This window comes from Oncorhynchus mykiss, chromosome 13 (genome assembly GCF_013265735.2).
Source record: "Oncorhynchus mykiss isolate Arlee chromosome 13, USDA_OmykA_1.1, whole genome shotgun sequence".
Lineage (NCBI taxonomy): Eukaryota > Metazoa > Chordata > Actinopteri > Salmoniformes > Salmonidae > Oncorhynchus > Oncorhynchus mykiss.
The window spans coordinates 13,391,682-13,418,462 of NC_048577.1; the positions used below are offsets into that span (position 1 = coordinate 13,391,682).

Below are 26,781 nucleotides of genomic sequence, written 5' to 3' on the forward strand. Positions count from 1 at the left end.
GCCAAGACAACTACATTCACAGTCAGTGCATTAACTAAGGTAGCCAAGACAACTACATTCACAGTCAGTGCATTAACTAAGGTAGGTAAGACAACTACATTCACAGTCAGTGAATTCAACTAAAGTAGCCGAGACAACTACATTCACAGTCAGTGAATTCAACTAAGGTAGCCAAGACAACTACATTCACAGTCAGTGCATTCAACTAAGGTAGCCAAGACAACTACATTCACAGTCAGTGCATTCAACTAAGGTAGCCGAGACAACTACATTCACAGTCAGTGAATTCAACTAAGGTAGCCAAGACAACTACATTCACAGTCAGTGCATTCAACTAAGGTAGCCAAGACAACTACATTCACAGTCAGTGAATTCAACTAAGGTAGCCAAGACAATCACATTTACAGTCATTGCAAGAAAACTTTCCTCAATAAAGCAGATATCATTCAAATCAGTGCTAATAAGATATGTTCCGTGTATTACACCTGGAGGTGAATTCCATGGATGGATGGATAAATGTAAAGTTCAGTTGAGCACTGAGTCAGTGGGCATCCCAGTTCAGGAGAGAGCTCTCAGGTCAATCAACATGAGGGATTGGAGGTGTATGAACAGACAGCATGAGACATCTGTATCTGTGAAACCAGAATCCAACCCATTCTGTCATACATGTAGGTATTTAATCAAATTATTTCAAAATACGCATATTATCAATCAAAGTCTTGCAAATGGATATTTGGAGAGATGGTGGACTGGATTTGCAACTTATTTGGAGACATTAACATACAGTAATTTGATCAAAGATGTTGAAAACATGGTTGAAAATCAGAGAGAGAGAGAGAGAGAGAGAGAGAGAGCAAGAGAGAGGTGGATTGGGGTGAGAAAAATAGTATGTGACTCGTAGCAGCTGAAAGCGGATAGGCTCGCCCTGCTGTGACTAAATGAGGCATTGGCTCGAGGCCGAAGGGGAGGCGGCTTTGCGTTCCATTGGTGGTGGTTCTACTCTATAGGCTGAGGACGCGGGTTCAGGCGAGGTGAGGAGACAAACCAAGTTGAACCTATACTGGGTGAAGAAACAAATATGAGTAGCGTCAGTGTTCGCTGAGCAGAAACAAGCGCGAAGCGAACTGGGAGAGACGCGCCCTATCATCCAATCTATTGAGCATATACAGTCTTTCTAATAACACTTTGGAGGAGATTCACATGAAGAAGATGAACTTCATCAGGCTATTTCACTAACAGGTAACCTCATCTCAAATGGAAAATAAAATGTTGATTTATTATGTTATATAGAAATGTGACTAAAATGTGTTTTTTAAGAACATTGTATTGTGTGTGGTGCTGAACTAGTTATTTAAGATGGATACGGAAAATATACAAAGTGGTTGATAAAGAAGTGTAGTCTAAAGTTAGGAGTAGGCACTATGCAGCATATCAAAACCAGATAAAGTTTACCGACTCCCTTGTTCGATTCTCAGTTAGCCTGCGCATGCTACCGCGGTTCTCATCCGCCAGTGCTGTTTCTCGGGGACATCGGGTAAAATCATGCATAAGTGCATGTACTGTAATGTTCCTCTCTGTAACGTTGCGTAACGCGAGGAAATGATGACACGCCTTGGGGCTGCCTTCTCAGTGGGTGCACTAAATTCAACATGTTTAGACTGTGTGTGAGAGCAAATAGTTGTTAAACGACTGTTGCTGTGAAAACTACAGTATTCAGCGTACTGTTGAATTGACAGAAAGTTCACTGGATTCCTTTACATAACCTATGTTATAGCCTATAGAAGCTTTATTATAGGCTTTAATTATAGGCGAGTGAAAATTTGAAAATTCTCTCATCCCAATAAAACATTCAGGAATGTACTGCATCTAACTGTACAGTCAACATAGAAATAATAGACTAGGATAGAATATTCTGCACAAATGAGCAACTTACTTTCATCCTCAACTTGCTGATATCCTTCTACCATGTCGCAAAATGGAATTGTCCTAGGGATGTTTTTCATAATGAGAAATATGTGCGTGTTAACCATCTATTCAAATTTTTCAAATTCAAATTTATTTTATATAGCCCTTCGTACATCAGCTGATATCTCAAAGTGCTGTACAGAAACCCAGCCTAAAACCCCAAACAGCAAGCAATGCAGGTGAAGAAGCACGGTGGCTAGGAAAAACTCCCTAGAAAGGCCAAAACCTAGGAAGAAACCTAGAGAGGAACCAGGCTATGTGGGGTGGCCAGTCCTCTTCTGGCTGTGCCGGGTGGAGATTATAACAAAATGGTCAAGATGTTCAAATGTTCATAAATGACCAGCATGGTCGAATAATAATAAGGCAGAATAGTTGAAACTGGAGCAGCAGCACAGTCAGGTGGACTGGGGACAGCAAGCAGTCATCATGTCAGGTATTCCTGGGGCATGGTCCTAGGGCTCAGGTCCTCCGAGAGAGAGAAAGAAAGAGAGAATTAGAGAGAGCATATGTGGGATGGCCAGTCCTCTTCTGGCTGTGCCGGGTGGAGATTATAACAGAACATGGCCAAGATGTTCAAATGTTCATAAATGATCAGCATGGTTGAATAATAATAAGGCAGAACAGTTGAAACTGGAGCAGCAGCACAGCCAGGTGGACTGGGGACAGCAAGGAGTCATCATGTCAGGTAGTCCTGGGGCATGGTCCTAGGGCTCAGGTCCTCCGAGAGAGAGAAAGAGAGAAGGAGAGAATTAGAGAACGCACACTTAGATTCACACAGGACACCGAATAGGACAGGAGAAGTACTCCAGATATAACAAACTGACCCTAGCCCCCCGACACATAAACTACTGCAGCATAAATACTGGAGGCTGAGACAGGAGGGGTCAGGAGACACTATGTGCTTCTGTTCAGTACACTGTACACTACAGGAATGTTTGGAGCTGTTACAGAATGATATAACATTGTGTTGAACTTACATAAGGTTTACTCAAATCTCACTAACCTCCTCGTTGCCTTTTCTCTCTCTGTCCACTAGATGGTGGCATTGCAACGTGAATCACAGCCACTCGGAGCCAGCGTCATTATCAAAACAACCAGAGAGTGTATTTCTTAAGTGAGCTATTAAACGAAACTCAAGCACACAATCTATGAGTTTGGCAATTACCCGATCACACCAGGGCTATCCAAGCATGAAATACCATATTAGACCCACCAGTAGCCTCCTCCAGGATTTGTCTGGTGGTCCCTCCCATCTGTTGGGACTGGAAGGCCTGGACCCGAGGCCTCTGAGCGAGGCAATGTCCTTCACTGACGAGGCGGTCTCCATCCTGACTTCTAGCAGCCAGCTAGCCCGTTCCCTACTGGGCTGCACCTCTGCCCTGAAGCGGAAAGAAAGCCTAGCCGCCACCGCTAACCATACTAACGCTAATGCTATCTCTAACAATGACGGTGAGGATGACTTTGACGATAGCAACAGTGCTCTGCGCCGCAAACGCGAGTTCACTCCCGACGAGAAGAAGGACGACGGCTACTGGGATAAGAGGAAGAAGAACAACGAGGCGGCGAAACGGTCGCGTGAGAAACGACGTGCCAATGACATGGTCCTGGAGACGAGGGTTCTGGGGTTGTTGGAGGAGAACGCCCGACTAAGGGCCGAACTCCTGGCCTTCAAGTTCCGCTTTGGCCTAGTCAAGGACACCTCCGACATAGCCATAATGCCGCTGTCCGTGCCTCCACCCAAACATCTTGAACCGAGGTACTACCTACCCCACGATGATGGTTCCTACCCCCATAACACCCCCGCCACCACCTCCCACCACCATCCCCACCACTCATCCTCATACGAGGTGAGGGGAACTGGGCTGCCAGCAGGGCGTGACGTGGGCAGTAGTATATCCGAGGACTCTGGTTTCTCCCCTGGAAGCTCCAACGTCGGCAGCCCTGTGTTCTTTGACGATGGACTAGGGGACCACAGCCGAACATTCCCCAGAACGGTAGAGGAACAGGGGCGTTATGAGCCTCGCACCTCCCTGGAGGCAGAAGGACAGTACCACGGCAGGCAGGACTCTAGCCTACCACACAAACTCCGCTTCAAAACCCCCGGTGGAGGTAGCGAAGGTGGGGAGATACCAGCAAGGTCCCCTAATAGTAAACGGCCTTTCCCCGTAGCTACAGTCGGACCAAACATCCAGAGGAGCCAGGCTGGATGGTACAGTCATAGGGGAGAGGGCCAGGCTGCGTGGCCCAGTGAGGAGGCCCGTGCTGGGCATGATCAGCAGCACCACTACTCCCCCTCTGGAGGGTCTGCACACAGCCCCACCACTACCACAGACTCCCAGTATGTGGCGGAGAATGGCACCCTCAAATCCCAGCTCAGCTCTCTATCGCAGGAGGTGGCCCAGCTCAAGAAGCTGTTCTCTCAGCAGCTGCTCTCCAAACTGGTCTGAGGTCAGGTTGAACACACTCACAACCTCACCTTATACACATTTTTACATTTACATACAGAGAAGAGCAACAGAGAGATAAAGGGGTATAGACTCAAAGAAAGTTACATTCACTTGAACCTGAACATTGACTTTCACAGTGTCTCAGCTGAACTTGACTCACAGGGCACAGCACTGCCCATTTTTATTTGAACTAGGCAAGTCAGTTAAAAACTCATTCTTATTTACAATGACGCCCTTGGAACGGTGGGTTAACTGCCTTGTTCAGGGGTAGAACATTTTTTTTTTTTTTTACCTTGTCAGCTCGGGGATTCGATCTAGCAACCTTTCGGTGACTGGCCCAACGCTCTAACCACTAAGCTACCTGCCGTTCCATTGAGCTCAAGCAAACAGCTACATCAAGTGTGAAGAAGCCGAGCGAACCATATGACAACCTGAAAACTACTTCAATAACACATTCTCCAGATACTACGATACAGTGGCCTTCACCACTATAAAAGCACACCAGCACAGAAAATACCAGTTACAATAGCAATCAGCAGTCAAAAGCAATACTTCAGGATACTCTGTTTGATTCACAGTACTATAAAACAGCATTTATGGGTAACTTATATGATGCACATTTTTTGTATTTATATTTTCAGTAATTTAGCAGACACTCTTATCCAGGGCGACTTACAGTATGCGAGTGCATACATTTTCATACTTGTTCGTATGATATCTGAAATACAATTTTTTTTTTGTACACTGATCTGGCCTGTGTCTTTGATGAAGTTTCACATTCTTTCTTTAGAGACTTTAATTGAACAGGTGTTAACACACTGGATCACACTGGTAAACCTGAGTACATGCAGCGGTACACACACTGAGGTCAGAGATGGATCCTTTGTGAACTCATTCCGTTTGTATTATTGCGTTACATGTCCGATTACCCTGCTGCTGTAGGACATGGTATCCCTCACCTCTGTTTGTTTCTACACAGTTTGTCTTAAACGGTTTGGCTAATAAAATATCATAATAACAGATTCTATGTACATATTTTTTCATTTCAACTGTAAGTAATGTGATATACTGTACATGTACGTCAATAAATAAACCGTTTTTCCTAATCAGTGTTTTGTGTCTATGAGTTTCTATTACGTGACTAATACACATTTATGATACTTTATTACGTGACTAATACACATTTATGATACTTTATTACGTGACTAATACACATTTATGATACTTTATTACGTGACTAATACACATTTATGATACTTTATTACGTGACTAATACACATTTATGATACTTTATTACGTGACTAATACACATTTATGATACTTTATTACGTGACTAATACACATTTATGATACTTTATTACGTGACTAATACACATTTATGATACTTTATTGCGTGTGTCTTACACCGGTAGTCTCACACCCACCATTCTCTTATTAATGCAGTGAGTCTGAAGTTACTAGTAGCCTCGTACACGTGGTTACGACCCCACACACTCCTAGGAAGTGTTCTCGCTGCACATGACGAGTCGTCTCCAGTGAGTCATATGAGGGATCGAGGTAGAGAGTAAAAAAGAAAACAGGCTGTATTCCCGAACAAACCGCGGTGTTTCTACTGTGCTAAAAGCATGAATTATAAAGGTCCACCAACACAGAATACATCACTAAACAGCTGGTCTAAATGGATTCACAGTTTACACAGACCACCTTTCCAACTGAAGTATTTAAGTGCTTTACATTGTAATGGAGGGAAATATCCTCATCCACTATAAATATATGTAGTAGTCTACCCACCCAGCTCGTGTTTTCTACATCAGTGATATACTTTAATGGTGCTCTTTTCCAACCCTCTATATATACACTACTGTTTGCGTGCTTGAACCTAATGAGACAGGCAGGGAGAGGTAGTGAGAGAGTAAGTAAGAAGAGAGAGAGGGGGAGATGGGGACAGTGGTCTACAGAGGCCTTGCATCTTTCTATCGATCTATCGATCTATCTATCTATCTATATCTATCACTCACTCACTCACTCACTCACTCACTCACTCACTCACTCACTCACTCACTCACTCACTCACTCACTCACTCACTCACTCACTCATTCACTCTCTCTCTCTCTCTCTCTCTCTCTCTCTCTCTCTCTCATCAACGATGAACGGGTGATATCTTTCTCCCTCTACCTCTCTTTACCTCCCTCCTCTCTAGCTCCCCCCTCTCTCTCTTCTTACTTACTCTCTCACTACCTCCCTCTCCTCCCTCCATTCCCATCCCTCTCTCTCCCCTCCCTCACTCTCTGCAGCTCTGTGATGCACTAAGGGTCACTAGCACGACACGGCAGTGCAAACAGCTGAACAGAGCAAGGCGTTAAAGGGGGAAAAGGAGGGGTTCTGTAGATACAATGCATCTCTACAATATGTACATGAAGGTAAAGTACGGGCAGTGCAAATGTGTTACAATAAAATGGATAAAAATGGAGATTGGGGCATAATCTAGGCCTCCCTCTCTGTTCAGTGATGGGGATGGGATGGGGGAGAGAGTGGGTCTCTGAGTGACTCATATGTACCACGTCAGCAGTAGCCACACACACACACACACACACACACACACACACACACACACACACACACACACAGAGAGAGAGAGAGACAACGTCAGCAGCAGCAGGAGGAGAAGCTATTTTAAGCTTCAAGGAGAGGACAGGATATTGATTGGCCCATGTCAGGAAGCACTTCTGGACCTGAATATGAATGGGACAGAGAGAAAGAAAGACTTAGAGAAGAAAAAAGGAGAGAAAAGGAGGGGTATAGAGAGAAGAAGAGTAGATAGAAAAAGGGAAGTCAAAGGAGGGAGGGGGAGAGACGCTAATACAGGAGATATGATGATAGTGTAGAAGACTACTTCGTATAGAGTAAGAGATGCTAACTGTTCACTACTGGCTCGGTGATATTCAGAGATACATACAGAACAGGTTTGGAAGCTGTTGTTCTTCAATGATCAAAACCCAACACTAGGTGGCATCCGGCACTCTCTGTAACTGAACACTTCACCCACAGCAGAAATATCCGTTTCCACACCAGTCCTTATCGTTCCAGTAGTAGACTCTCTATAGTGTATTTGTCCAGTAGTAGACTCTCTATAGTGTATTTGTCAAGTAGTAGACTCTCTACAGTGTATTTGTCAGAGCACATGCCTCATGCTACACCAGTCCTTATCGTTCCAGTAGTAGACTCTCAACAGTGTATTTGTCAGAGCACATGCCTCATGCTACACCAGTCCTTATCGTTCCAGTAGTAGACTCTCTACAGCCTCATGCCACACCAGTCCTTATCGTTCCAGTAGTAGACTCTCTACAGCCTCATGCCAAACCAGTCCTTATCGTTCCAGTAGTAGACTCTCTACAGTGTATTTGTCAGAACACATGCCTCATGCCACACCAGTCCTTATCGTTCCAGTAGTAGACTCTCTACAGTGTATTTGTCAGAGCACATGCCTCATGCCACACCAGTCCTTATCGTTCCAGTAGTAGACTCTCTACAGTGTATTTGTCAGAGCACATGCCTCATGCCACAACAGTCCTTATCGTTCCAGTAGTAGACTCTCTACAGTGTATTTGTCAGAGCACATGCCTCATGCCACACCAGTCCTTATCGTTCCAGTAGTAGACTCTCTACAGTGTATTTGTCAGAGCACATGCCTCATGCTACACCAGTCCTTATCGTTCCAGTAGTAGACTCTCTACAGTGTATTTGTCAGAGCACATGCCTCATGCCACACCAGTCCTTATCGTTCCAGTAGTAGACTCTCTACAGCCTCATGCCAAACCAGTCCTTATCGTTCCAGTAGTAGACTCTCTACAGCCTCATGTCACACCAGTCCTTATCGTTCCAGTAGTAGACTCTCTACAGCCTCATGCTACACCAGTCCTTATCGTTCCAGTAGTAGACTCTCTACAGCCTCATGCTACACCAGTCCTTATCGTTCCAGTAGTGAGCCTGGTTACTCAGACGTATTTAACGTATTTCCTGGCATAGGTTTATAATGTTAATATTCTTGTTCTTTTTCTCTCATCTTTCCTTTTTCACTCTTTAAAAAAAATGTGTGTGAGATAACTGGCGATAACATGGAGAGTGTGAGTGAGACACCCCAGATATTGTTTTTGACAGGCATGGACTCCATACATGGTAACCCCCCAGTTCACTGAGTCTACCTCGGTCTGTTTCCTCCCCGCCTGCCTAACAATAACACTGAATAGCCCAATAGATACACATCAGTTGTTTTGTCTACTCTACCCCAGTCCCCAACACCCCTCCCTCTAGTCTAGTCTACAACCAACCCCCATTCCTATAATCCATAGACCATACAGACAGTCTGGTTGCTGGTTGCTAGGCAGACGCTGGCTATGACGGTTGCCAAGGGAACACTGTGCAGCAGACGCAGCTCTGGGGGGAGTGCGTTGGGGGTTGGGTGGTTGTTGTCGGAGTAGAGGGGGTAGGAGCTACCAAGTTTAAGGTCAACGTCTCCCCAAGATTGTCTGACTGACGGTGGTGTGGTAACAAAGAGAGGGGGAGGGAAGGAGAGGGGGATGGAAGGAGAGAGGGGAATGGAAGAAAAGGGGGGTGGAAGAAGGGATGTATATGAATCTGTTCTTTCTTAATCCTTTCCAATTGATTCCTTTATTCCATGTTTCCAAAGGGGCTTCTCCGTGGCATATGTAAAAGCAATTATGTAACACTGTGAAAACATTTGACTCCAGGTTTGACACTGTTTTAATGAACATACGCACACTAAAAAAAGTGGCAAGAAAAAGCATTTGAATTGGCATTGGAATTGGATGGATTCCAACAGGATATTGGAATATAGAGTCAGCTCTACTGTAAGATACAGTAGATCTGTACAGTAGATACTTCTCTCTGTGTGTTTAGGGTTAATAAGAAAGATGACTAATCAGCACAGAGGGCGTTGGAGTAAACCCTGAGCTGACCAACGCTACAGTCCATAAAGTTCAAAGGGTTAAACGCTCTACTGACACTAATAACAATACTATTCACACGTTATGGCCTTTCCTCTTTTGTCTTACAGAGATAGAAACTCACTCTCCTCAACACTACTTGTCGGAGGTTTATTGGAGGCAATGAAGAGGTTACCATGAGATTGAAGAATGGCATTGTGTGTGTGTGTGTGTGTGTGTGTGTGTGTGTGTGTGTGTGTGTGTGTGTGTGTGTGTGTGTGTGTGTGTGTGTGTGTGTGTGTGTGTGTGTGTGTGTGATAGGCATCAAGTAATAAGCATAAATAAGTGAAGACAACAGCCTAGGGTCCTCAAAACCATTTGATGCTTGACGTCTATGGAGAACAGGATTTCTTTATGTTCATGTGTCTTTCACCCTTGTAGTGCAACAGGTCAGTTCTCAAATTCCATATATCCAAAAATGCTCAGGCAATATGATAAGAAGTGATTCCATTTTCCCCCATTTTTATATCTCTGAAATGGGAGATCAAAGGGACAGCAGTATTGTATTAGAGAAAATGTGAGAGAATAATCACTTCTATTAAATGTGTGATAACCTTCTTCCATTGAAAACAACATCATTGCTTTCTCCATTGGCTGTTATTTCCTTATCTGCAAGGTCATTATGAATGGCAGGCCTGCTCTATGATACAATAGAGAAAACACTACGGACCGAGAATAAAAACCCATTCAGAGTGCCAATAGAATAACTGAAGCTGTCCTTGACTATAGTTATCTATCACCACGGACATCCAGAGAGGCTCTTGATGTTGTTACAAAAATCGCCTTGGAAACAGCTTGTCTTATGGCATAAAACGGAGCTTCAGGGCTCAATCGTTATGACATAAAACGGAGCTTCAGGGCTCAATCGTTATGACATAAAACGGAGCTTCAGGGCTCAATCGTTATGACATAAAACGGAGCTTCAGGGCTCAATCGTTATGACATAAAACGGAGCTTCAGGGCTCAATCGTTATGACATAAAACGGAGCATCAGGGCTCAATCGTTATGACATAAAACGGAGCATCAGGGCTCAATCGTTATGACATAAAACGGAGCTTCAGGGCTCAATCGTTATGTTCCCTATGTAATCCAAATGAGAGTCCTAGCAAGCCAGATGAACTACCTTCAGGCATTTGGAAATTACTCCCAAGGATGAACCAGACTTGTGGAGGTCTACAATTATTCTTCTGATGTCTTGGCTGATTTCTTTTGATTTTCCCATGATCAAGCAAAGAGGCACTGAGTTTGAAGGTAGGCCTTGAAATACATCCACAGGTACACCTTCAATTGACTCAAATGATGTCAATTAACCTATCAGAAGCTTCTAAAGCCATGACATTATTTTCTGGAATTTTCCAAGCTGTTTAAAGGCACGGTCAAATTTGTGTATGCAAACTTCTGAACCACTGGAATTGTGATACAGTGAATTATAATTGAAATAATCTGTCTGTAAACAATTGTTGGAAAAATGACTTGTGCCATGGGCAAAGTAGATGTCCTAACTGACTTGCCAAAACTATAGTTTGTTAACAAGAAATTTGGGGAGTGGATGAAAAACGATCTTTAATGAGTCCAGCCTAAGTGTATGTAAACTTCCGACTTCAACTGTATATATCCAAGAAGGTAGAAGTTTGTGATGCTATATATAACCTTCAAAAGGGGGGAAGCATATACATAAAAACAGATTAATGACATGGCTATAAGCATCATTTTGAGGATTATACATGTTTAAGATGTAACACATCACCTAATAGGATGAAGTTAGGGATTTATTGACTGATCTCATTATTTTATCTAGAGTGGTTTATTTGAACACTCATGCCCATTGTGATTGATGAGTTTAGTTTGAATGTATATTGAAGGGAGCTGAATTGGGATAAACACTTTGTTTTTCTTAAACAATATATCTCTCTTTCGCCCTGAGTGCTTTTGCTATGAAAAATGACTTGGGCTGCATCCCAATGCACCCACCCTGTTCCCTATGTAGTGCACCTTTTTTGACCAGAGCCCTATGGGTTAAAAAGTTTTGCACTATATAGGGAATAGGGTGCCATTTGGAACGTAACCTTGAATTTAATAGCAGGTTGTAACTGTGATGTCATTTTAGTTGTGCAATAAATTGTGTGATGAGGCTGATTAAAAATATATATATATATATTTCACCTTTATTTAACCAGGTAGGCTAGCTGAGAACAAGTTCTCATTTACAACTGGCCAAGATAAAGCAAAGCAGTGAGACACAGATAACAACACAGAGTTACACATGGAGTAAACAATAAACAAGTCAATGACACAGTAGAAAAAAAGGAAGTCTATATAGAGTGTGTGCAAAAGGCATGAGGAGGTAGGCAATAAATAGGCCATAGGATAATAATTACAATTTAGCAGATTAACACTGGAGTGATAAATGAGCAGATGATATGCAAGTAGAGATACTGGTGTGCAAAAGAGCTGAAAAGTAAATAAAATACAAACAGTATGGGGATGAAGTAGGTAGATTGGGTGGGCTATATACAGATGGACTATGTACAGCTGCAGCGATCGGTTAGCTGCTCAGATAACTGTTGTTTAACGTTGGTGAAAGAAATATAAGTCTCTAGCTTCAGCGATTTTTGCAATTAGTTCCAGTCACTGGCAGCAGAGAACTGTAAGGAAAGGAGGCCAAATGAGGTGTTGGCATTGGGGATAATCAGTGAGATATACCTGCTGGAACGTGTGCTATGGGTGGGTGTTGTTATCATGACCAGTGAACTGAGATAAGGCGGAGCTTTACCTAGCATAGACTTATAGATGACCTGGAGCCAGTGGGTCTGGCGATGAATATGTAGCGAGGGCCAGCCGACTAAAGCATTCAGGTCGCAGTGGTGGGTGGTATAAGGTGATTTGGTAACAAAACGAATGGCACTGTGATAGACTGCATTCAGTTTCCTGAGTAGAGTACTGGAAGCTATTTTGTAGATGACATCGCCAAAGTCGAGGATCAGTGGGGTACGTTTGGCAGCGTGAGTGAAGGAGGCTTTTGTTGTGAAATAGAAAGCCGATTCTAGATTTGATTTTGGATTGGAGATGTTTAATATGAGTCTGGAAGGAGAGTTTACAGTCTAACCAGACACCTAGGTATTTATAGTTGTCCACATATTCTAAGTCGGAACCGTCCAGGGTGGTGATGGTAGTCGGGCGGGCAGGTGCGGGCAGCGAACGGTTGAAAAGCATGCATTTGGTTTTACTAGCGTTTAAGAGCAGTTGGAGGCCACAGAAGGAGTGTTGTATGCCATTGAAGCTTGTTTGGAGGTTAGATAGCACAGTGTCCAAGGAAGGGCCAGAAGTATACAGAATGGTGTCATCTGCGTAGAGGTGGATTAGGGAATCGCCCGCAGCAAGAGCGAAATCATTGATATATACAGAGAAAAGAGTCGGCCCGAGAATTGAACCCTGTGGTACCCCCATAGAGACGGCCAGAGGTCCAGACAACATGCCCTCTGATTTGACACACTGAACTCTGTCTGCAAAGTAGTTGGTGAACCAGGCGAGACAGTCATTAGAAAAACCAAGGCTATTGAGTCTGCCGATAAGAATGCGGTGATTGACAGAGTCGAAAGCCTTGGCCAGGTCGATGAAGACGGCTGCACAGTACTGTCTTTTATCGATGGCGGTTATGATATCGTTTAGTACCTTGAGTGTGGCTGAGGTGCACCCGTGACCAGCTCGGAAACCGGATTGCACAGCGGAGAAGGTACTGTGGGATTCGAAATGGTCAGTGATCTTTTTATTAACTTGACTTTCGAAGACTTTAGATAGGCAGGACAGGATGGATATAGGTCTGTAACAGTTTGGGTCTAGGGTGTCACCCCCTTTGAAGAGGGGGATGACCGCAGCAGCTTTCCAATCTTTAGGGATCTCGGACGTTACGAAAGAGAGGTTGAACAGGCTGGTAATCGGGGTTGCAACAATGGCGGCGGTCACTTTTAGAAAGAGAGGGTCCAGGTTGTCTAGCCTAGCTGATTTGTACAGGTCCAGGTTTTGCAGCTCTTTCAGAACATCTGCTACCTGGATCTGGGTGAAGGAGAAGCTGGAGAGGCTTGGGCGAGTAGGGGTGGGGGTGGGGGGGTGGGGGGCTGTTGACCGGGGTTAGAGTAGCCAGGAGGAAGGCATGGCCAGCCGTTGAGAAATGCTTATTGAAATTTTCGATTATCATGGATTTATCGGTGGTGACGTGTTACCTTGCCTCAGTGCAGCGGGCAGCTGGGAGGAGGTGCTCTTGTTCTCCATGGACTTTACAGTGTCCCAAAAATGTTGGGAGTTAGAGCTACAGGATGCACATTTCTGCTTTAAAAAGCTAGCCTTTGCTTTCCTGACTGAATGTGTGTATTGGTTCCTGACTTCCCTGAACAGTTGCATATCGCTGGGACTATTCAATGCTATTGTAGTCCGCCACAGGATGTTTTTGTGCTGGTCAAGGGGAGTCAGGTCTGGAGTAAACCAAGAGCTATATCTGTTCTTAGTTCTGCATTTTTTGAACGGGGCATGCTTATCTAAGATGGTGAGGAAATTACTTTAAAAAAATGACCAGGCATCCTCGACTGACAGGATGAGGTCAGTATCCTTCCAGGATACCCAGGCCAGGTCGATTAGAAAGGCCTGCTCGCAGAAGTGTTTCAGGGAGCGTTTGACAGTGATGAGGGGTGGTCGTTTGACCGTGGACCCATAGCGGATACAGGCAATGAGGCAGTGATCGCTGAGATCCTGATTGAAAACAGCGAAGGTGTATTTTGGAGGGCAAGTTGGTCAGGATAATGTCTATGACGGTGCCCATGTTTACAGATTTAGGGTTGTGCCTGGTGGGTTCCTTGATGATTTGTGTGAGATTGAGGGCATCGAGCTTAGACTGTAGGACTGCTGGGGTGTTAAGCATATCCCAATTTAGGTCATCTAACAGAACGAACTCTGAAGCTAGATGGGGTGCGATCAATTCACAAATGGTATCCAGGGCAGAGCTGGGAGCTGAGGGGGGTCGATAGCAGGCGGCAACAGTGAGAAACCTATTTCTGTAGAGATTAATTTTTAAAATCGGAAGTTCAAACTGTTTGGGTATGGACCGGAAAGTATGACAGAACTTTGCAGGCTATCTCTGCAGTAGATTGCAACTCCTCCCCCTTTGGCAGTTCTATCTTGATGGTAAATGTTGTAGTTGGGTATGGAAATCTCAGAATTTTTGGTGGCCTTCCTAAGCCAGGATTCAGACACGGCAAGGACATCAGGGTTGGCGGAGTGTGCTAAAGCAGTGAGTAAAACAAATAGGGAGGAGGCTTCTGATGTTGACATGCATAAAACCAAGGCTTTTTCAATCACAGAAGTCAACAAATGAGGGTGTCTGGGGACAGCCTGGGTTTATCTCCACATCACCCGAGGAACAGAGGAGGAGTAGGATGAGGGTCACCTAGAGCGTTGGGGACAAAGAATAAAAGGAGCAGATTTCTGGGCGTGGTAGAATAGATTCAGGGCATAATGTGCAGACAGGGGTATGGTGGGGAGTGGAGGTAAACCCAGGCACTGAGTGATGATAAGAGAGGTTGTATCTCTGGACATGCTGGTTATAATGGGTGAGGTCACCACATGTGTGGGAGGTGGGACAAAGGAGGTATCAGAGGTATGATGAGTGGAACTAGGGGCTCCATTGTAAACTAAAACAATGATAACTAACCTGAACAACAGTATACAAAGCATATTGACATTTGAGAGAGACATACAGCGAGGCATAAAGTAATCACAGGTGTTGATTGGGAGAGCTAGCTAAGAGAGAGCTAGGAAGAGCTAAGACAACGATGACCTCATCCTTGAATTAATTCTCTCTCTATGCCCCCATCCTGGCGCAATGATACACTTCAATCACATATGGTATGGCATACCTTGTATAGAATATTGTATCTTGCACACAAACACACACACACCTTGTGAGGACTTTTGGGGGATGAACAATTGATTTCCATTAAAAATCCTATTTTCCCTAACCGCTAACCCTAAAAGTAATCCCAAACCCTAAATGTAAATCTAAATCCTAATCCTAATCTTAATCCTAACCCCAACCCCAACCCTAATTCTAACTTTAAACCCTAAACCTAAAATCAGTAAAGCAAAATGGCCTCACTTCTCTGAATTTTTGTTGGTTTACTATTCTTGTAAGGACTTCTGGTACTTACAAGTATAATAAAACGTGTACATACACACACAGGTAGGCTAATCAAGCTTTAGGCTATTTGTCTTCACCTCGCCCTTTGGGCAACCTAACCAAATCTTTGACCGAAATCTCATTCTGATTCTGTCTGGCGCTAGTCAGATACTACTGGTCCGATGGCCCGGTCCTGCCAAATTGTGTTGCATCAGGTCGAAGCAATAGGTATCAGTACCGTAGGGGCAAACAGGGAGCGCGCGCGCCAACAAAAAAGACGTGACGAGGCAGCCTATGAGCTGTTACGCAACCACTGACCCACTAACACACATTCTAGAGGGGAGAGGGAGAGAAACTGGAGCAAGCGCCCAACATAACAGTCGGGACTCAATGCAAAAGGGGGAGACACTGCTTCTAGTAAGCTACAACCAGACAGACTGACCTCAGAGCAAGTAAGAGGAGCTAGAGCTGCTCCCGAGCGCTTTTTTTATTCTCTCAGACAAATGAAGCATCTAGCTATTTGACCATTTCTGTTGAAAGAAATAGAGGATACGAGCCAACTTCAACTGCGGGAAGCGATTGCTTTGTGTCCGGCATTGTGCATTTTTTGCTGGAGACACGTCACTTGTTCGTAAAAGGTGCGTTGGAGTCCTATTGATGTGCTTAATTCTGTGCGGAAATGTTCGATTGGTTTGAATGCTGGATAACAAATTATTTAGAATTGTATATTTGTTTAAAAGTGCAACACTGTTGCGGATTCAGATTCTCATTATGCTTTTAGGTATGGGTATTGTTCACATGCGGGCGACTCGCCCCTACCGGTAGACAGCCACTGTGTGTGTGACTTTGACTTATTTGTAGTCATTGTGGTTTATTTTAAACCAGTTCCCTTTCCCAATTATTCATTCATACTGTATATTTATCAAGAACATTCTCAGCTTTAATCAAGGCACTGTATTGTAAAGTGGTGGATGTTGTTGTAAAGAGAAGCCGATTCACATTGCTCAATGCGCTCAATGTCAGGTCGGGCGTTTTTTCCCTCATGGTATTTGTTCAATGGATGGGTAGTAAATCCACTGTGCAATAGATTGGAAAATCAAACCGTTTTGGGGGGTGGCCTCTTGCTGTGAAGAACATTGTCTGGAGTTATTGTAGTTTAAAACATGTTTTTTATTTCTTTACTTAAAAATATTTGTTTTATTGACATGTTGCTAAATCTAAATAGCAGGTGTGTGTCCTATATTTTATTTATGAAGTTGTCATTAATAGCCTTGATAAGTCTAATAATATACAGGTAGGTTAATTATATGCAAAGTATACTGAAAACGAATATAACATTCTTTTTTATTTCAGTGCAATAAATTGTCTATTGGTGCAGGCAAGTTCGTCATTATTGATTTCGTTCCTATCGGTGACCTCCTTTTGTCGTGTTGTAAGTCAGACCCTCAGACATTCCATGTGCCTGTCGAGGATGTTCGGCCGTCACGTGTAGCTTTTCTCTGGAACTTGGAACAAGAGCGATTACTAGGTATAAGTCTTGCGTTTGCATCCATTCTATGCCATTAGTCATTTTATATGATAAATATTTGCTCAAAACTAGATGTCATGGAATTTTGGCACAAAGGATAGTTATAATCATGTTATTACACATCTATAAGCAGTCCATAGAGTTATTTTGAGGGGGGCTGAGGGGTGGTATGGCATATGACATAATAGCTATGCACTAGTAAGCTACGCAGTAGAATGAGAGGAGGAGAATGAATAGAATCATGGTCTTTCATGAGGGCTGGGGGAAAGTTTGCAGAATTAATTCATAGACAAAGATCTGCAAGCATTTGCCTTGATATTTAACAATTAGGAATATCACATGTATTTCTTTTTTCATTTTTTTTCATTTTTTTTTAAATCTAGAGGTATTTGTATTTAATTTACCTGTTGCAAAGTAAAAGCAGGTGTTTCCAATCAAGACTTGTGCCCTGAGGTTTTCACCGGCCATATGTTTAATGTTTAACACTAGCCTGTGGATGATTTCCCATAGCCTAAGCAGAATGCGTTACAGTCATCCACCAGTCAGTACAACTATATTTGCTATTTATATATTTCTTGCAAAATCTGTACTCAAACAAAACACTCAAATCCTATTTAGGTGTAATTACACCAATTATACCAGGTGGTATAATTCCGGTATTTTCCGCCAGTCTATAAAGTTGCTTGTTCCCATGGGATCTTAATGGGACGAGCTCTATTGCGTAATTAAGATAATAACCAAAAACAGGGCTTGTGTGTGTTGAGTTGTCCAACTCCAGGACATGATGCAATAGAGGGAAACCCCTCCGTCGGCAGAGCAGCAGTCACTGAGCCTTTTAGGCTGCTGCCAGTTGGTCTGTTTACAGAACAGCCTTTCTTTCCCAATGTGAATATTGGTCAAACCAGTCTAACTCAGACTGGAGGAAAGCAGGATGTGTGGAAAGACTTAGAGATACATTTTGGTCTGCAACTCGGTTCACTGTGACATGAAACATAATCAGGAGGGCGTTTCTTTGGCTTTGCCACACAGCCTCTTTGAGCGAATTCTGATTAAGTGTGTCCCTGCCTGGTACAAGCTGGCCATATATAAAAACACTAGAAGGCAAACGTGTTGGGGGCTCGTAGTACTTAGTTGACTCCTGCCACTCTTAGATTTAGCCTCTGTGGAATCTGAAGCAGCTGAACACTTTGGCTGCCCGATAGTGAAGTCACTTTTAGGGTACTTTAATCTAGGCTATAACCTTGAAGGATGCTTGGACTTACACCTAGCAAACAATACCCTCATTTTATTGCAAGTGACTGGAGAGCAGAAGTCCATGTTGCAGTATTACAGATCTTTATGGGTAGGAAGTTGTAGAGGGATTAGAGATGTTTGGCACAGGTTTGGTGCCATCTATATTGGTCAGTTGGAAACGTATTGGCCCATTCAAATGATGATAAGTAAATCCTAAATGGACATTGATAAGAACATTGATAAGAATAATTGAACATAAATAAAGTGCATTTCCCTAGTTGCAGATGGAAAAGAAGGGAGGTAGCTTAGTCCCCAAGCCCATGTGACAGAGAGGACGACATGCTTATATAGAACTCAGAGTTGACCTGGAATGTCTCCCTAGATTCTAGGTGCCTTTTCTTAGAAGACAAAGCCAGAAGCTAAAATGGAGGCACCCTGACCGGCCTCTCCACCACATGTCCATTTATGTGGGTGGCTCATCATGTCTTGGAGATGGAGGGGAAAAGGGATGCTTTGCATTACTCAGTCTTGCCTTTGGGGGGTCAAAGGTGATGGTGAAACGCCTGAGAACGGCTTTGGCTGTGCTAACATTTCCCATCCGTCTTTAACATCTCCCCCCAGCTAAACTCGCTGGTGGTGAAATCCTAGCTGTGAGTGAGTCATTCCTACAGCTTGATAATTGTGTGGGAAGCAAGGGAGATTCTGGCTTTTGAAAATCTTCAATGCTTTTTTCTTTGTATTATCCCTTTGGAATGATAATTTGGCTATAGCATCCAGTATTTACCTCAATATTACAGAGAGAATTCAACCTCTAAAATGTACTCACTCTGACCTCCAGTGTGTGACCTGTAGGTGTGGCTAATATTTCAGCATTAGGCAAGCTCTGCTTTGTAAACTTGTCACAATGACATTCAGAACAGTAGCACATCAGCCCGGTCCTCACAGCTCTATGAAATATGTTATGTCTGATTTTGACATGGAACATGGGTGTGTGCCTTCTGACGTCAATGCTTTTTTTAAAAGTCTCTAATGCATGCTATTTATCGTCTGCATAGAGATAGAGTAGCATAGAGACCTCTCCCGGTGTCAAATAGAGTATCCAGTAATTCGTGTTGCGTATCAATCACCAGGGGTTTTATAATCCGATTTTGCGCTGCTGACGTAGGCTATTCAAGTTTTTTTTAAATGTTTTTTACAACGTACCGCAGTGTCTGTAAAATTCCTTTAATGTCGTGTCCACCAATTGAATTCATCTAAGCCCTTCTCGTCAGCCTTCCTCCCCAATACCCCTCCTCTATCACTCTATTTTTAGAGCGCTCTGTAATCCCTCCCCCCTATCCATTTTCCTCCCTCTCCAGCTCTATTTACCTATTTTATGGCACGCAGTCAAAGGCAGAGAGCAAGCTCTTTTTAAATCAAATCACATTCATTTGTCACGTGCGCCGGATAGAACTTTACCATGAAATGCTTACTTATGAGCCATTTCCCAACGATGCAGAGTAATAAAAAAACACAAGGAATCAAATACACAAGAATGAAGCTATATACAGGGAGTACCAGTACCATATCAATGAGGTAGAGGAAAATGCGCAGCGCTCCGTTTTTAGGTCAGTGGGACACGCAATGGCGCTCTCTCTCTCTCTCTCTCCCTTCTTTTGATCGATGAGTGGAAACATTGTGACATTCCTGACATTCTAGTTTTCTGTTTTCCCGCGCTACTTTGTTTCTAAAACATACTACACCCTCTAGTATTGTGTCTGGGCGAAAACCAAAACCGAGACAGAGAAAGAGATGGCTCATGTGGTGGCTGTGGTGATTCTTTGGGGGAAAGAAAGACAGCAGAGCAAAATATGAGGGAATTCCTATTTGGCTGTCTCCCACTGTGAAAAAAAGACAGAGAAAAGTGTCCTGGAAGGTGTAACCACTAAAAATATTATGCAAATGAAGAAAGGAGGAAGGGAGCTGCCACTGTGAGAAAGATATACTGTAAACTAGTATTATTATGTCATAAAATGGTCATACTCTAGATTGTTATGATGAGGTTGAAGCTAGGTCAAGTTGTTATGATGAGGTTGAGACTAGATCTATATTGTTATGAAGTTGAGACTAGGTCAGGTTGTTATGACAAGGTTGATACCAGGTCAGGTTGTTATGATGAGGTTGAGACTAGGTCAGGTTGTTATGAGGAGGTTGAGACTAGGTCAGGTTGTTATGACAAGGTTGAGACTAGGTCAGGTTGTTATGATGAGGTTGATACTAGGTCAGGTTGTTATGATGAGGTTGAGACTAGGTCAGGTTGTTATGATGAGGTTGATACTAGGTCAGGTTGTTATGACAAGGTTGAGACTAGGTCAGCTTGTGTAACCCAGACAAGCTCTATAGCCAAATGAAGTGGCTAGAAAGTACTCTACTTGGGCTGAGTTCAGTTAGTGTGTCAGTGACAGACGGAGTAGAGACAGCTTTAGATCAGATCCCAAAAATAAAACCAGACCTTATTTAGTCTTACTTGAGCTATTGTTAGATATAGTGGTGGTAGCCTGATAGTGGTAGCAAAGACCAGAAATTAACAGATTAAATACCTAACATTAGAAACAATTTTGAATCTATAGAAAAAGAGATAAGATAACAATATCTGACCAAAAGCTTCTGTTACTGATCTACAGGTTTTCCTGTTTGACTAAAATTTGAATCAATAAGACAGCAACCAATCAGAACAGGCATTCATGATTACCTCAGCGCTCTGTTTGATCTGTTATCAGAATCACAAACGGCAACGGACTCTGTCAATGTTTTGACTGATGCAGTCTTGTTGGCTCAGGGAGTTGCTTCAGAAAAAATAATGAACTAGTAATTGTAACACAGTAATGACCTAGATAGATTATTACGTTGCATCCTCGCAGATCTGTTTTTCTAGTGGAGAAATAGAACATCTAGATAGGACACACTGCCCTGTTAAGTGATGCATAATTAATGTCTCTGAATCGTCAGCGCAACAGATCTAGAATTAGCGCATTTACGTTATGTAACATCTCGATGAGTCAACTGAACTGCTTATTTAGCAACACCACCGACCGATGTTGGTGACTTGTGAGAAAAGGGGATGTTGAGCAATGTTTCCCGTCGGTAGGGGCACAGAATGCACTCGATACATACTAACTAACTGTGGTTGTGTAATACCTGGCAGGCTCTCTAGCTGGCATTTTCTAAAGGAAAAGAGACCTTGGCTCTCTCCTCTGGTGCCGTTGGGGAATCACAGCCAGTTGAATAACAAGTCATATGTCAGCTTCAGGACATCAGCCCACTGTTATGACGCAGCAATAAGTCACAAGTTAGTGATTCTTTGAGTTGACCTCTTTGATGGATTATTGTAGACAATTGTGCCATAAGAGACCAGTGTGACCTCATAGCTACATTTAAAAAATATCCCGCCTGGCAACTGATAAAGGTTATAGAGGGACATTATTAGAGGTCGATACATAGATGGTTTGCGCTCCTTCCCTTTCTCCCTCCCTGAATGCCCGTCGCTCAGTAACCGCAGCCCTGGCACTAGGTCAGACTGGCCCTCTTATGTGACTGTCTGGTGCAGCGCTGTTACACAACACTGTACAGAGAGCTTTAGACACTGCAGCTCAGAACCTCCCTTACCCACACAACCCGCCTATTTGTTTTATTTTATTTAACCTTTATTTAACTTGGCAAGTCAGTTAAGAACAAATTCTTACTTGCAATGACGGTCTACCGGGTTAACAGTGGGTTCAGGGGCAGAACGACAGATTTTTACCTTGTTAGCTCTGGGATTCAATCCAGCAACCTTTCGGTTACTGGCCCAATGCTCTAACCACTAGGCTACCTGCCGCCTAGCAGCCTCTAAGCAGAGTTGACCTATATCCCTGTGAGTGGAGTGGAAAGGGTACCGGTCGTGCTGCTCCCTTACTCACCCTCCCTCTCTGTATACCCCCAGGCTGGCCCACCTCAATACCCCGCCTTCTCCTCCACAGAACTCCAATAAGGGTTACATCTAGCAAAGGAAAGTCCTTTTGAGGATGAGGGATTGTGAAAGGTGATCAAAAGGAATGTTCAGATTCAAATCCAAGATGAAACATTTTCTTACATAATGTTATGATTATGTCATAGTAGCTCGTATACTTTCTGGGCACAAGCAAATGGTGACATGCCAGTGTATGAGTGATGGCAGATCCATTGCAGTTTGGATCAAGTGTCAGATTCGCAGTTATGAAGTCATGTGAACTCAAGAATACCCTGAACTAATCACATTATGAGTTTCTAGGACTGTATGTTCTGTCTCGATCATCACCACTGTACAGTAACATTGAAATACATTGAATGCCTAATGTATGTCACAGTGGGAAGGCATAGTATTTATGGTAACTAATGAATGTTCTCTCTCTTATTCTCTCTCTTTCTATAGTGTGTTTCCTCGTGAGCGATCCCAGCCTACAAGAAAAAGTCTTCCAGTAGACCAACTGACCTACTTCACTTCTGCATCCTAGAGACTTCAAGGATTACAGAAGAACCTACTTTGAAACTCACATTTCACAAAACTTTGTCACGTAATTTAACCAATGAGGTTCAGCCTTAGAGAAGCACAAATACCTCACCCTGAGTTTTTCACAGATCCTGCGACTTAAAAGAGAAAGTTAATACAAATAAGTTCTCTCTCCAGCGAACTTTCGTCCTCTCCCTTACCCCCATTTGGCCTTAATGCCAGATCACCAATCTGGTCAAAAGGACTCAACAATGGAAAGCCTGAATCTTCACTTTGCATCTCCCAACAACAACAACGACCTGGACATAGACACATACTCTAACTACAGCGAAAGCCTCCCGCCACTGTCTCCCAGACCCGGTGACGATGATGTCCCGCGCCGCCAGACCAAAGGCGGCTCAAAGAACAGCATGTCCAGCCGTCGCAAACGGGAGTTCATCTCCGACGAAAAGAAGGACGCCTCCTACTGGGAGAAGCGGCGCAAGAACAACGAGGCGGCCAAGCGTTCCAGAGAGAAGAGGAGGATGAACGACATGGTGCTGGAGAACCGTGTGATGGCGCTGAATGATGAGAACAGCCGTCTGAAGACGGAACTCCTGCAGCTGAAGCTTCGCTTCGGCCTCATCAGCACTGCTTCCTACATGGAGAAGAGCCAGCAGCTCTCCAACAGCGGAAACGGACAGTCCAGTGCTGGTAACCCCTACTTCTCCAGTAGCGGGTACTCCAGTGCCTGTGGTAACACTCTGCTGAACTCCGACTCGTCCGAAGCAGAACAGTCCACCAGAGGGGAACGCCACACCCCACTCCCAAAATACTCCCCAAGAGGATCCCTCTCCGACGGGTGCATGTCTGACGACTCTTCCAGCCCTGAGCCCATGGGCTATGAGATCAAGATGGAGTCCAACGACACTGACATGGATGCTGGTCTCCCCACTGGGATCTCCTTCAACGGTGGCCACCAACACAGGTCCCAAGAGGCCGACTGTGCCATGGACTTCCACCACAACCACCAGAACAACTACCGCCAGGAGTCTGCCAGCCCAGCACCCCAGCAGGTAGCGGCCCCAGCCCAGAGGAGTGTGATCCAGATGTACCGCTCCCCCAGCTCCTCCTATATGGAGAGCCAGAACCAGAGGCAAGCAGAGGACATGGAACAACAACAGTCCCAGGTCCAACAAAGCAGACAGTCCGAGAACACAGAGACCATCACAGAGGAAGTCCAAAGGTACCGAGCCCGTGAGGAGCAGCAAAGACATCAGGAGACACAGAGAAGCCAGTACAGCCCTTATCAGACCCAAGATGGCGGCCACAAGGAAGGAATCGCCCCAGAGCTCCTCCACCACAGTAGAGAAGAAGGCAACAAGTCAAGCCACTCCTCCAACCAGCACCACATCAACAACGCCTATCTCAGTACCCTGGATGAGGAGGAGCCCCCAGTGCTCACTTACGAGGGCGGCCCCAGGGCCGGAGAGGGCTTCTACACAGAGTCCCACTCTGGGAAAGACACTTCGTCCAGTGATGGTGATCAAAGGAGCTCAGACAAAGAAGGTGGTTCCACTAGCGATGACGAGTCACCGTCATCTTCCTCTTCCGAGGTCGGAAGCTACAACCAGAGGGCGACATCACAGATGTCGGTGCCACAGAGTCAGAGTGGAGACGATCAGGCCACCTACCTGCCCCACAAGCTCCGCCTGAAATACAGAGCGCTGTCCAATCAGGGGGAGGTGCCAAACAGAAGCCCCGCCTCCTCCACATCCCCCCCGCCCTCTCATCCCCAGCATCCCTACCTGGCCCTGCCTAGCAACCACCAACATGGCGGCCATAGCAATGGGGAAAACAAAGAGGCAGGGAACGAGTCAGAATTCTGCTAGCAGAGGGAAGCAAGAGAAAGAGAGGAGGTGTGGAAGGAATGCAAAAAGGGATCCAGCGCAGGGAGGAAGAATAAGAGGTGTGAATAAGGGAGCACCAAAGACTCTTTGAGATACTGCGACCAACAAACAACCTCAGTTTTGCTTCATCATCAGGTGTCTCGCTCGTTTTCACCTACCACTATGCCAACAGACACTCCTCTTCGATGATGATGATAATAATAACAAGGACAGTCAAAGTGATGTTCACAATCCCCACTGACAGATTCAAAAGACTTGGTTCACTGTGTCACCATGTTTTTATATGGACCCTTCCCTCACTCCATCCATTTATCCAATCCATGAACAATGATAATAATAGATCACTTATTGGTTCAGCAAATGTGGTGGAGTGAAAAGAATGAGAGGAATGGAATGGATGGAACTCACATTTTCTTTCCTTCGGGAAAAGACAAACATCACATCACAATGGAAGGTTAGAATGAACGTTAAAATGGAAGGCTGTTTTCAGGCTCTGGTTTGAACTCTCAAGTGGCCAATTGCTTTGTGGGTGGTAAGGCATTCTGGGAACATTCCCATGACCAAAGAAACACGTCCAACCCCCCTGACAATGAGTTCCATTCTTCCTCCCCCCCAACAAAACAGCTGTACCAGTTTCCGTTACTCCATAAACACCTAACCCTGCTTTATGCAGAATAGGAAACCCAATCATTTTTCAAGCACTTGGATTGTAAATAACTGTGATATAGAAAATGTACATATATTTAAATATATTTTACAAAGAAAAAAATGAAAAACAACTAAAAATAACAAGGAGAAATGGAAGTGGAAAAAGAAAAGCTATCAGTTTGTCCTTGTGAGAAAGTTTTTGTACAGTCCGTTCTCAATGTCAATGAAATGCCTCAAGTTGTTTTCTTAAAAAATGTCTGTATGAACCACCGCTGCAAGAAACTCTTTCTTTTAGATTCCATGTCACTAGGAAATGCCTGGAGCAACCTACCGTCAATTTACCTTTTACTGACCTCTTACACACACACACACACACACACACACACACACACACACACACACACACACACACACACACAGAAAGCCCCTGTTAAGGCCAGTTACGAACATATCACAAGACTACACACTACACTTTTTGAACGGTAAAACCATGAATACAAAAGCACATTGCAATCCAGAGCTCAACAAATTCTCAATTCATTAGACTTACTGATCATAGGAATCAAGTAGTAATTGCACTTGAGAAGCAATGGGGGAAACGACTCTCTTCTCACTCAAAGGTGCCTCTACTTTTCATAGGTCAAAAGAACCAATCCCCAATCTTGGCCTTTACATTGAGTTGCTTTATCAGCTGTAGATCATACAGGCTGTACTAGTTAAACGTCTCACATCCACGTGCCTGCCTACTGGCCGTTCTGTATAAATGTATAGTTCTCTATCTCTCTTGGATACTGTTATTATTATTATTTTATTATTATTTTCTATTTGATTCAGTTCTTTTGGGGGGTTATTGTGTGTTTTTTTCCGTCCCCTTGTATCTTCCTGATTGTGATGCTGTAATGTATGTATTTTACCCATGTCCCGATCCCTTGACATTTGTACTCTGTGATATTGTTCAACGTTTGTGGTTTCCCGGATGGTTAAGGAAAATGATTTTCCAGAAATGGGTAATGCAATGGTTATAATGACAACAACTCATTCTGATTGTTGAAAGATTGAAAACCTTGAAAAATAAAAGGATGTTGAAAAAAACATAAATTAAAAGTAATGTTTCGTGTGATTTTCTTTAACTTTTGTTGCGCTCTTTCTGGTCTAATGGTGAAACATAATTCACACACATGATAAAATGGTCATAAATGGAACACCGGTGAAATTGAGGGGGAAAAAATATATTTCAATCAAGTTGGCAGATGACTTATGCAGTTTAAAAGTAGACATACATTATATGACATATAAAACATAAACATGTAGAAAACTCCCCAAAATATGATCTATTACAGGACACATCTTAGCACAGAACACACTGATCATTACGACTCTGTCCTGTACTCCT

The 26,781-nt window shown here is 43.8% G+C and overlaps 2 protein-coding genes across 3 annotated transcripts; both read left to right on the plus strand.

The window, feature by feature from the left end:
- Positions 1–590: 590 nt before the first annotated feature.
- On the plus strand, positions 591–5,518 carry LOC110485674 (nuclear factor interleukin-3-regulated protein). Its single transcript, XM_036940302.1, has 2 exons — positions 591–1,239; positions 3,002–5,518. The coding sequence occupies exon 2, from the start codon at positions 3,114–3,116 to the stop codon at positions 4,410–4,412; it is 1,299 nt and encodes a 432-aa protein (XP_036796197.1). The 5' UTR covers positions 591–1,239; positions 3,002–3,113; the 3' UTR covers positions 4,413–5,518.
- Positions 5,519–15,919: 10,401 nt separating this feature from the next.
- Positions 15,920–26,496, plus strand: LOC118938213 (probable WRKY transcription factor protein 1). 2 transcript variants are annotated; one of them, XM_036940303.1, is made up of 2 exons: positions 15,920–16,221; positions 22,774–26,496. In XM_036940303.1, the coding sequence occupies exon 2, from the start codon at positions 23,067–23,069 to the stop codon at positions 24,720–24,722; it is 1,656 nt and encodes a 551-aa protein (XP_036796198.1). In that variant the 5' UTR covers positions 15,920–16,221; positions 22,774–23,066; the 3' UTR covers positions 24,723–26,496. The 2 variants fall into 2 exon arrangements, with proteins under 2 accessions (XP_036796198.1, XP_036796199.1); XM_036940304.1 differs by having other exon boundaries at positions 15,931–16,035.
- Positions 26,497–26,781: the final 285 nt, after the last annotated feature.